Genomic DNA, 12,648 nt, shown 5'->3' on the forward strand with positions numbered 1-12,648 from the left:
TGAGATGCAGTTGGGGCATTCTGTCTCACCTAATACACACTGAGTGAATGAGATTCAGTTGGGGCATTCTGTCTCACCTAATACACACTGAGTGAATGAGATTCAGTTGGGGCATTCTGTCTCACCTAATACACACTGAGTGAATGAGATTCCGTTGGGGCATTCTGTCTCACCTAATACACACTGAGTGAATGAGATTCAGTTGGGGCATTCTGTCTCACCTAATACACACTGAGTGAATGAGATTCAGTTGGGGCATTCTGTCTCACCTAATACACACTGAGTGAATGAGATTCAGTTGGGGCATTCTGTCTCACCTAATACACACTGAGTGAATGAGATTCAGTTGGGGCATTCTGTCTCACCTAATACACACTGAGTGAATGAGATTCAGTTGGGGCATTCTGTCTCACCTAATACACACTGAGTGAATGAGATTCAGTTGGGGCATTCTGTCTCACCTAATACACACTGAGTGAATGAGATTCAGTTGGGGCATTCTGTCTCACCTAATACACACTTAGTGAATGTGATGCAGTTGGGGCATTCTGTCTCACCTAATACACACTTAGTGAATGTGATGCAGTTGGGGCATTCTGTCTCACCTAATACACACTGAGTGAATGAGATTCAGTTGGGGCATTCTGTCTCACCTAATACACACTGAGTGAATGAGATTCAGTTGGGGCATTCTGTCTCACCTAATACACACTGAGTGAATGAGATGCAGTTGGGGCATTCTGTCTCACCTAATACACACTTAGTGAATGAGATGCAGTTGGGGCATTCTGTCTCACATAATACACACTGAGTGAATGAGATTCAGTTGGGGCATTCTGTCTCACCTAATACACACTGAGTGAATGAGATTCAGTTGGGGCATTCTGTCTCACCAAATACACACTGAGTGAATGAGATTCAGTTGGGGCATTCTGTCTCACCTAATACACACTGAGTGAATGAGATTCAGTTGGGGCATTCTGTCTCACCTAATACACACTGAGTGAATGAGATGCAGTTGGGGCATTCTGTCTCACCTAATACACACTGAGTGAATGAGATTCAGTTGGGGCATTCTGTCTCACCTAATACAGACTTAGTGAATGAGATGCAGTTGGGGCATTCTGTCTCACCTAATACACACTTAGTGAATGAGATGCAGTTGGGGCATTCTGTCTCACCTAATACACACTGAGTGAATGAGATTCAGTTGGGGCATTCTGTCTCACCTAATACACACTGAGTGAATGAGATTCAGTTGGGGCATTCTGTCTCACCTAATACACACTTAGTGAATGAGATTCAGTTGGGGCATTCTGTCTCACCTAATACACACTGAGTGAATGAGATTCAGTTGGGGCATTCTGTCTCACCTAATACACACTTAGTGAATGAGATGCAGTTGGGGCATTCTGTCTCACCTAATACACACTTAGTGAATGAGATGCAGTTGGGGCATTCTGTCTCACCTAATACACACTGAGTGAATGATATGCAGTTCTGTGTTGTGCTTACAGTCACAGACACATTCCTCAAACAACTCTGTCGGGTTTGTATGGTTTTAATCAAAAAACAAGAATTGTAGGTTAGTGGAACGTTGATTATTGACAAAACGTTAGCAGTCTATCTGTCTTTAGATTTGTATGGGTTGTGAAAATGAGAATACTCTTGCCTTAAGTGAGTGAAGCTTTCCACACACGCTCCTTGTCCATGTGTTTCAGACACACCCCTCACTGTTTACTGGGCTATGTCACATGGGAAAGCTTTACTCGATAAACGCGACAGTTATTTTCTGACATTTTTATGTGCTTCCTACCCAAGTCACAGGAAAGACCACTGTAGAGTTTGGTAGCGTGGGTTCGTGCGACGGAGGGGGGGGGGGGATGGGGGAAGGGGGTCTTATGGGACACACACAATCAATCAATCAATCAATATGAGGCTTATATTGCGCGTATTCCGTGGGTACAGTTCTAAGCGCAGGGATTTTTTTTTTAAAAATTTTTTATGCAATTTATATCGCGCACATATTCAAGGCGCAGGGATTCATTTATGCCGTGTGAGATGGAATTTTTGACACAATACATCACGCATTCACATCGGCCAGCAGATCGCAGCCATTTCGGCGTATATCCTACTTTTCACGGCCTATTATTCCAAGTCACACGGGTATTTTGGTGGACATTTTTATCTATGCCTATACAATTTTGCCAGGAAAGACCCTTTTGTTAATCGTGGGATCTTTAACGTGCACACCCCAATGTAGTGTACACGAACACACACACACACACACACACACACACACACACACACACACACACACACACACACACACACACACACACACACACACATACACACACACACACACTCAATGATAGAGACTGTGTGCCAGAGCAAACATTTCTTGCTAATATTTTCCTTGGGTTTTTCCCTCCAGCAAATCTTGATGTGTGCATAGAGTATCACCAACACAAAGGCCGTGGTAAAAAATGCTGATGATGTTTATTCAGCAATCCTTACATCGTTTTCACCAAGAAGTTTGAGCCAAACACCAAAACATGGCTAGCTTTCACACTACTACAATCATTATATTCTGCCCGTTACAATCCTGCTGTTCAAACATAATAACAATAATACACAAGATTATGCATGACCCATTTTAAAGACTACTCTGAGCAATTAATAGCCTCACTGATACAGTACATATCACACTGAAGAATGTACATGTGTTATCCATAACGAGAAGGCAAGACAGTTCACTGGCATCGATCTCAGTCTGTTCCACATCGCTGACTGGATAGTTTTTGGATTTGTTTCCACAACTGTCTACATTTCTTATAGTCAGCTGTTCTGGGCCGTTTTCACTTTTTTTTTCCGGTTGTTTGATGAAATTATCTTTTTCTTTATGAAAGACATGTTTCCGTGCATGCCCTGAATATAAAGCTAGCTACAGAAGCTGTTACGTTCAATAACTAAAAACTCAATAGCTTTACCCTAATGTCCCTGCTAACCCGCAGAGCAGCTACATCGCAGTTCGCTCCCCTCCTTGCATTGTGGGCACACCTTTGCGTCCAACTGGACCGCATATTAAAATTGATTTTATTTCTCTGTCCTAACCCCACGGGGTTCTGTACACATCGTGAAAGACTGCCACAGAATGTTCTCATCTTCAAAAGCTGCAAGGACGGACAACTGCAGAATATTATACAGAGTTAATTCCTACCCGACAAAAATACGCTGAACTGATTAACATAACATCATTCAGAATTAATTCCTACCAGACAAAAATACGCTGAACTGATTGATGAACGAAACCTCCACAAAGAACGCCGATTACAGACACGCCCGCAGTCAAGAAACGAAAAGTCCAGAGCACTCTTATCACATATAGGCTGACCGAGACACTCTCAGAGCGAGGTCGGTTTGGCAGTGACAGATTGTAAACATGGTTAGGTAAATACAAAGCCAGAACTTAATACACACACAGTAATAACACCGACACTTGCACATCTTATGGCGTAGGAAAAAAACTAACCTGACATGAACAGCTAAAAATACTAACATGAAAATGTACACATACACACCTAGTAAAAGCACCATTTGAAACAGCAAAACATACATTTAAAAAAAAAGTGTAACAGGAAAGAAACAACAAATAACAAAAATCCTAAAATGCAAGCAAATATACAGTTCAGATGTACATATTCAGCAAACAATAAAAAGGGAATTCCTTTTAACAATACAGAGTAATGCTTACTATACCTATTTGTACATATACATGCACAAAATTAATAATATCCCAACCTTCCCAGAATGCTCCTGTAAAAAAACCGATTACATATTGCACCTAACGCACCCCTGCTCCTCACTCTAAAAATAAAATTACATGCAAGTACAAATGCCTAGTTCAACAACAAAAACAATAATTAACAAAAAATATGAAAGATGGCGCTAAACTTCTAAGATGTAAAATGACAAACCCTCAATTTCAAAGGAAAAAAAAACCAGATGAAAAAAACCAATGTTAATCTTAACACAGATCACAACTACTTGGCGATGCTAAAGAAGGCGGCTGGGCCGGTGGTATAGTCTTTGATGCACACTTGACACCTGCTGATTCGGCGTCGTAGATCGCCCGCCTTCAGCGTTTCTGACAGCGGCCGTCTGAACTGGTCACTGCGCTCTAACGTGGCCATCCAGAAACTGAAAAGACAGAGAGAAAAGATGGCGTTACATGATGAGAGAAAGGACAGAGAGAAGAGTTGGCGTTACCCGATGAGAGAAAGGACAGAGAGAACAGTTGGCGTTACATGATGAGAGAAAGGACAGAGAGAAGAGTTGGCGTTACCCGATGAGAGAAAGGACAGAGAGAACAGTTGGCGTTACATGATGAGAGGTGAGACAGAGGATATCATCTGCACTGTACAGGGAACAGAAACTACACAGGTAAACGTGATTGGACCAGCCTCTAGTGATTGGACCAGCCTCTAGTGATTGGACCAGCCTCTAGTGATTGGACCAGCCTCTAGTGATTGGACCAGCCTCTAGTGATTGGACCAGCCTCTAGTGATTGGACCAGCCTCTAGTGATTGGACCAGCCTCTAGTGTTCATAGAGAGCTGGTGTCCGTTCAGCACATGTACACTTCAGACACGTCAGGCCGTCCTTACTTAGCATTTTCACAACACTTGTGCAATCAAAGCACTGTCACCAACAGCCACTGTAAGCTGGATCCTCAGCAGTGTGATACTAACCGGTCTCACGCACACATACACAAACACACACAGACACAGACACACACACACATACACACACTGTGACTGTCTGTCTTACCTGGATGAGGTGGAGTAGTAATTGCAGGTACCACGGCCGTGGCACTCGATGAAGGGTGTCGACCTGAAGTCCTCCAGGCATGACCCCGGGGAGTTGAGACCCTGACCCGTCCCCTGCGACCCTGCTCCGTTACCCTGGAAACAAACATCACTCATCACCATCCATGTGCCTGAAATAGAGAATTGTAATGTCCTACTGGCTAAATATTTCGCCTCTTAGGGACAAGATATGGGTTGATGTATGATAATTCGAGTTTTACGCCCTCACGGCTTTTGATGAGATACACAAGTGTATGCGTGTTTAGGTGGTATAAGATATTTGCCCTTATGGCAGATTGACCGAGGTCTTTGACGTGCCACTGTGGTGACACGGGGGTGGGACATGCAGACCTGCCTACCCCTGAAATGTACCATGTGTAGTTTTGGGTGTGAAAATAAGGCAAATGTGTAGTTTGGCAGGTGAATGTGTAGTATTTCAATTCGATCAACCCAAACCGCAAAACAGAATACCGTACTAAAACAAACACTCAACACTCCAAACAAAACTATTACAATGTGAACAATACTCCTCATACAAATACAAACAAAGCCCCCACAAAAATACAAGCCAAGCATTAAGTTTATTTGTTAAGAAAAAAATTATTAACTAGTTTGGAACATTTCAATTTGTTAAAAAAAAAAGCTATGTTGAGGGGTATGCAGTTCATATACAGTGGGACCACCTATTCAAGACCTGTGACAATCTGAGAACACCAAGTCACAAAAAGTAGGGACTGGGAGTATGTGTATCAACATGAAGGCAAATTTGCATATAAACAGAACAGGTTTGCGTCGGCAATAATAATAATATGGCAGGTCATTGCCTCTGCTCTGGTTACCGATCTCTCAAAAGTGAGCTTGTCTTGGTCTTCTTTCCCTGGCACGGGTTTCTTCACAAAACAGTCCAATTTTTCCTCTGCTTTGGTCGGGATTTCTCGAATTCCTCATGAGAAGTGCTTTTCTTGTGGCGGTTACACGGTCGTAAAGCCCACTGTGCTTCTCTGAAAAAGCCGTGTTGCACACAGTGCAGTGGGCAAAATGCTTCCCTTTTCTCCACGAAACTAGGCATGGATGCTCCTCATAGTACTTTGGCAGAAAAGCCTTGCTGGGAGTTTGACCAAGCTTCTTTTTTTTGCTCCGTGGCGGTTGATCGCCAAAGTCTTCTGAATCCGTGTTCGTCGCTGTTGCCATTTTTTTCCCTCCAGAAAAAATGAGCTACGAAGTGACTGCGTTCAGAAAAGTATGTGCTGAAACGCCCGCGATAGTTGTAATAACAGCAGCAAGACCAACTGACTACGCTACTCTCGCGGGCGCCGGGCATGTTTTGCACGCAGTACACAACCGGTTAGTACAAATTATGGATCGGAACTCGCTCGCGTTTTTGCGTATTCAAAATGTCAAAATGTGTAGTCGAAACGAAACGTTTGCGTAGTATAAGACAAGCATGCGTAGTTGCGTAGTTTGGGGACCAAAATCGTAGTTTACTACGCTCAATGTGTAGTGTAAACAGGTCTGGACATGGCTACTGACTCTGGGTCTGCACATAAAGTTGACCCATGTCCACCCCGGCCCGGATTCGAACCTGCGACCTTACCATCTCAAGTCCAGTGCTCTACCAACTGAGCTACCAGCCCCCCCCATGTTCCCGTGTCTGCATCCAAGCTCTTATCAACTTCTCTGCACTCCATGCCTCAAGCCTTGCTTCTACTGTGCTTTTCATTTGTCAGCGTCTTCTAGTTTTCAACATGTGAAAAAGCAAGGTCTTAAAGGAAGGGGAACTAGACCCAGAGGGGTCTTAAAGGGGTTCCACTCTTCTAACTACAGGTGTGCATTACAAAGAAGAGCCAGGTGTGCATTACAAAGACGAGCCAGGTGTGCATTACAAAGACGAGCCAGGTGTGCATTACAAAGACAAGCCAGGTGTGCATTACAAAGAAGAGCCAGGTGTGCATTACAAAGAAGAGCCAGGTGTGCATTACAAAGAAGAGCCAGGTGTGCATTACAAAGAAGAGCCAGGTGTGCATTACAAAGAAGAGCCAGGTGTGCATTACAAAGACGAGCCAGGTGTGCAAAGATGAGCCAGGTGTGCATTACAAAGATGAGCCCGGTGTGCATTACAAAGAAGAGCCAGGTGTGCATTACAAAGAAGAGCCAGGTGTGCATTACAAAGAAGAGCAAGGTGTGCATTAGGCCTAAAAAAAAAATAGGTGTGGTTACGGTAACCCGACCTACCCTATTTTTAGGGGCCGATCCTATAACTTTTTATTACATTTGTCAACAAAAAAAAAAAAAACAAAAAAAAAAAACCGAGTGCATAAAACGCAATGAAAGCGAAAGCGCCCGTGTCGCACACTTATTTCCCTGTCAAGTAGGTTTAATTTGTACACATTAGAAAAAAAAGTTAAAAAAAAAGAAAAAAGTGATTGCCTACCTACCTACCCTATTTTTTTTAGCTATGTTACCGTAACCACACCTATGGTTTTTTTTTGCCTTACAAAGAAGAGCCAGGTGTGCATTACAAAGAAGAGCCAGGTGTGCATTACAAAGAAGAGCCAGGTGTGCATTACAAAGAAGAGCCAGGTGTGCATTACAAAGACGAGCCAGGTGTGCATTACAAAGAAGAGCCAGGTGTGCATTACAAAGAAGAGCCAGGTGTGCATTACAAAGAAGAGCCAGGTGTGCATTACAAAGACGAGCCAGGTGTGCAAAGATGAGCCATATGTACAGAACAGGAACAGCCTATGGGAGTGATAATGTATATGTACGCAAGTCAGGCAAACAAGCAGGTAGGTGTGTGTGTACTGACCACAACGAAGCTGTATCCAATCCACACCCCGCTCCACCCGTTGGGACAGTCAGGTATGGCCATGGTCTGACTGTGTATCGCTATCACCTGTAAATATCAACATACATATTACCTGGGTGTTAAACAAGTAACTGTGAATATAAACATTACTTGGGTGTTAACGAAGTACCTGTAAATATCAACATTACCTGGGTGTTAACAAAGTACCTGTAAATATCAACATTACCTGGGTGTTCACAAAATACCTGTAAATATCAACATTACCTGGGTGTTAACAAAGTACCTGTAAATATCAACATAACCTGGGTGTTAACAAAGTACCTGTAAATATCAACATTACCTGGGTGTTAACAAAGTACCTGTAAATATCAACATTACCTGGGTGTTAACAAAGTACCTGTAAATATCAACATTACCTGGGTGTTAACAAAGTACCTGTAAATATCAACATTACCTGGATGTTAACAAGTCATGACAGTGTGATGCAAATATCACCAAATATGCAGTATTATTAATGAAAGGAATTGACTCTCCCAAACCACCAGCTGACATCCATCTTGACAATCTCAACACTGCCGTTTCACCTCAGCAACAAATCCAACAACAACAAAATGTTCACTGAACAGACAGGTGCCAAGTCAGTTGAACAACTTTTCTTTAAGGCACGGTCAAAGGTATGGCAAACAAATGCAATCAGCCTAGAATTACCTTCTATGCTCTTGCTCATTTTTGTCACAGAAAGTAAACGGTGTGCAGAATAGCAGAAAGTAAGGACTGAATGAAGTACGTATCGCAGCGTGACAGGAAGAGTCCCAACAGCCGGCCTAACACAGAGTGACAGGAAGAGTCCCAACAGCCGGCCTAACACAGAGTGACAGGAAGAGTCCCAACAGCCGGCCTAACACAGAGTGACAGGAAGAGTCCCAACAGCCGGCCTAACACAGAGTGACAGGAAGAGTCCCAACAGCCGGCCTAACACAGAGTGACAGGAAGAGTCCCAACAGCCGGCCTAACACAGAGTGACAGGAAGAGTCCCAACAGCCGGCCTAACACAGGGTGACAGGAAGAGTCCCAACAGCCGGCCTAACACAGAGTGACAGGAAGAGTCCCAACAGCCGGCCTAACACAGAGTGACAGGAAGAGTCCCAACAGCCGGCCTAACACAGAGTGACAGGAAGAGTCCCAACAGCCGGCCTAACACAGAGTGACAGGAAGAGTCCCAACAGCCGGCCTAACACAGAGTGACAGGAAGAGTCCCAACAGCCGGCCTAACACAGAGTGACAGGAAGAGTCCCAACAGCCGGCCTAACACAGAGTGACAGGAAGAGTCCCAACAGCCGGCCTAACACAGAGTGACAGGAAGAGTCCCAACAGCCGGCCTAACACAGAGTGACAGGAAGAGTCCCAACAGCCGGCCTAACACAGCCTCTCCTGATCACTCACGTGAGTCAACAATGTGAAAATAACAGTCAGTGCCACTTACAGGTGATGGAGTCTCGCAGACGGAGCAGCGAGAGATGTACGGCCGCACCTGTTGACCCGACACGGGGTTCATCATGGAGGTCATGGGTTCAGGAGTTGACAGCCAGTAGCTGTAGTCGGAGCGCGACCCCACGTTGCACACGTTGTTGATGTTGCAGAACATGAAGGGCATGGTGCTGAAACGCGGCAAGCAGCTACCTGCCTCACCTGAAATACCACACACACTATTATAACATGTGATGCCATGATGTCAAAACAGGTGGAGGAAAACTATGCTATGCACACAGCTACCGGCCTCACCTGAAATACCACACAAAACAACCACCCACACACCTTAGCCATCAGGTAAACACAGTTGGAGGAGTAATTACCTGCATGTCTAGTCTGCTATCTCAACAGCCAGGTACCATAAAAGTGTTACTGTTGTAAAGTCTGAGTCAAGAGCTGTTTTAAAATTAACATCAACACGTTTCAGACAGAGACAACAGATAGCAATTAACAATTCAAGATATTCAAAAACAAAAACAATCTCACATAAGGTTTTATATGAATTATAAGCACCTTCACACTGTATTAAAATACATGGCTCAACTCCTACAACCACCCACGTCATTCAACACAAGAACAATCCAGTTCAACCATCCACATCATTCAACACAAGCACAGTCCAGTTCAACCACCCACATCATTCAACACAAGCACAATCCAGTTCAACCACCCACATCATTCAACACAAGCACAGTCCAGTTCAACCACCCACATCATTCAACACAAGCACAATCCAGATCAACCACCCACATCATTCAACACAAGCACAATCCAGTTCAACCACCCACATCATTCAACACAAGCACAGTCCAGTTCAACCACCCACATCATTCAACACAAGCACAATCCAGTTCAACCACCCACATCATTCAACACAAGCACAATCCAGTTCAACCACCCACATCATTCAACACAAGCACAGTCCAGTTCAACCACCCACATCATTCAACACAAGCACAATCCAGTTCAACCACCCACATCATTCAACACAAGCACAATCCAGTTCAACCACCCACATCATTCAACACAAGCACAGTCCAGTTCAACCATCCACATCATTCAACACAAGCACAATCCAGATCAACCATCCACATCATTCAACACAAGCACAGTCCAGATCAACCACCCACATCATTCAACACAAGCACAGTCCAGTTCAACCACCCACATCATTCAACACAAGCACAATCCAGTTCAACCACCCACATCATTCAACACAAGCACAATCCAGTTCAACCACCCACATCATTCAACACAAGCACAATCCAGTTCAACCACCCCCATCATTCAACACAAGCACAATCCAGTTCAACCATCATTCAACACAAGCACAATCCAGTTCAACCATCCACATCATTCAACACAAGCACAATCCAGTTCAACCATCCACACCATTCAACACAAGCACAATCCAGTTCAACCATCATTCAACACAAGCACAGTCCAGTTCAACCATCATTCAACACAAGCACAGTCCAGTTCAACCATCATTCAACACAAGCACAATCCAGTTCAACCATCATTCAACACAAGCACAGTCCAGTTCAACCATCATTCAACACAAGCACAATCCAGTTCAACCATCCACATCATTCAACACAAGCACAATCCAGTTCAACCACCCCCATCATTCAACACAAGCACAATCCAGTTCAACCATCATTCAACACAAGCACAGTCCAGTTCAACCACCCACATCATTCAACACAAGCACAATCCAGTTCAACCACCCACATCATTCAACACAAGCACAATCCAGTTCAACCATCCACATCATTCAACACAAGCACAATCCAGTTCAACCATCCACATCATTCAACACAAGCACAATCCAGTTCAACCACCCACATCATTCAACACAAGCACAATCCAGATCAACCACCCCCATCATTCAACACAAGCACAATCCAGATCAACCATCCACATCATTCAACACAAGCACAGTCCAGTTCAACCATCCACATCATTCAACACAAGCACAGTCCAGTTCAACCACCCACATCATTCAACACAAGCACAATCCAGTTCAACCACCCACATCATTCAACACAAGCACAATCCAGTTCAACCACCCACATCATTCAACACAAGCACAGTCCAGTTCAACCATCCACATCATTCAACACAAGCACAATCCAGATCAACCATCCACATCATTCAACACAAGCACAGTCCAGATCAACCACCCACATCATTCAACACAAGCACAATCCAGATCAACCATCCACATCATTCAACACAAGCACAATCCAGTTCAACCATCCACATCATTCAACACAAGAACAATCCAGTTCAACCATCCACACCATTCAACACAAGCACAGTCCAGTTCAACCATCCACACCATTCAACACAAGCACAGTCCAGTTCAACCATCCACACCATTCAACACAAGCACAGTCCAGATCAACCACCCACATCATTCAACACAAGCACAATCCAGATCAACCATCCACATCATTCAACACAAGCACAATCCAGTTCAACCACCCACATCATTCAACACAAGCACAGTCCAGTTCAACCATCCACATCATTCAACACAAGCACAATCCAGTTCAACCACCCACATCATTCAACACAAGCACAGTCCAGTTCAACCACCCACATCATTCAACACAAGCACAATCCAGTTCAACCACCCACATCATTCAACACAAGCACAGTCCAGTTCAACCATCCACATCATTCAACACAAGCACAATCCAGTTCAACCACCCACATCATTCAACACAAGCACAGTCCAGTTCAACCATCATTCAACACAAGCACAGTCCAGTTCAACCATCCACATCATTCAACACAAGCACAATCCAGTTCAACCATCCACATCATTCAACACAAGCACAATCCAGTTCAACCATCATTCAACACAAGCACAGTCCAGTTCAACCATCATTCAACACAAGCACAGTCCAGTTCAACCATCATTCAACACAAGCACAATCCAGTTCAACCATCATTCAACACAAGCACAGTCCAGTTCAACCATCATTCAACACAAGCACAATCCAGTTCAACCATCCACATCATTCAACACAAGCACAATCCAGTTCAACCATCCACATCATTCAACACAAGCACAATCCAGTTCAACCACCCACATCATTCAACACAAGCACAGTCCAGTTCAACCACCCACATCATTCAACACAAGCACAATCCAGTTCAACCACCCACATCATTCAACACAAGCACAATCCAGTTCAACCACCCACATCATTCAACACAAGCACAATCCAGTTCAACGTACCCAGATCCTGTCCGTGTGCGCGGCCGTTACCCATGACGTAGAGCAGAGAGTAGCCCTCCCACATCTTGATGGTGCCAATGGGACACTCCGGGGGTGTGGTCAGCTGGCTATGTCTGTGAACACACACACACTGTAATGTCAAACACCAATGGAATGCTAGGGGTGTCAATAAGCTGGCTATGTCTGAAC

At 44.2% G+C, this 12,648-nt stretch overlaps 1 protein-coding gene across 1 annotated transcript in view; it reads right to left on the reverse strand.

Moving 5' to 3' along the window:
* Nucleotides 1-2,483: 2,483 nt before the first annotated feature.
* LOC138945809 (collagen alpha-2(IV) chain-like) overlaps nucleotides 2,484-12,648 on the reverse strand; it is a gene marked incomplete in the record, with an annotated part of 73,741 nt that continues 63,576 nt past the window's right edge. The window contains 5 exon segments of the mRNA XM_070317318.1: nucleotides 2,484-4,203; nucleotides 4,833-4,966; nucleotides 7,677-7,763; nucleotides 9,160-9,365; nucleotides 12,460-12,572. Of these exon segments, the coding sequence (XP_070173419.1) occupies nucleotides 4,047-4,203; nucleotides 4,833-4,966; nucleotides 7,677-7,763; nucleotides 9,160-9,365; nucleotides 12,460-12,572 (697 nt within the window).

Source organism: Littorina saxatilis, linkage group LG13 (assembly GCF_037325665.1).
Source record: "Littorina saxatilis isolate snail1 linkage group LG13, US_GU_Lsax_2.0, whole genome shotgun sequence".
Taxonomy (NCBI): domain Eukaryota; kingdom Metazoa; phylum Mollusca; class Gastropoda; order Littorinimorpha; family Littorinidae; genus Littorina; species Littorina saxatilis.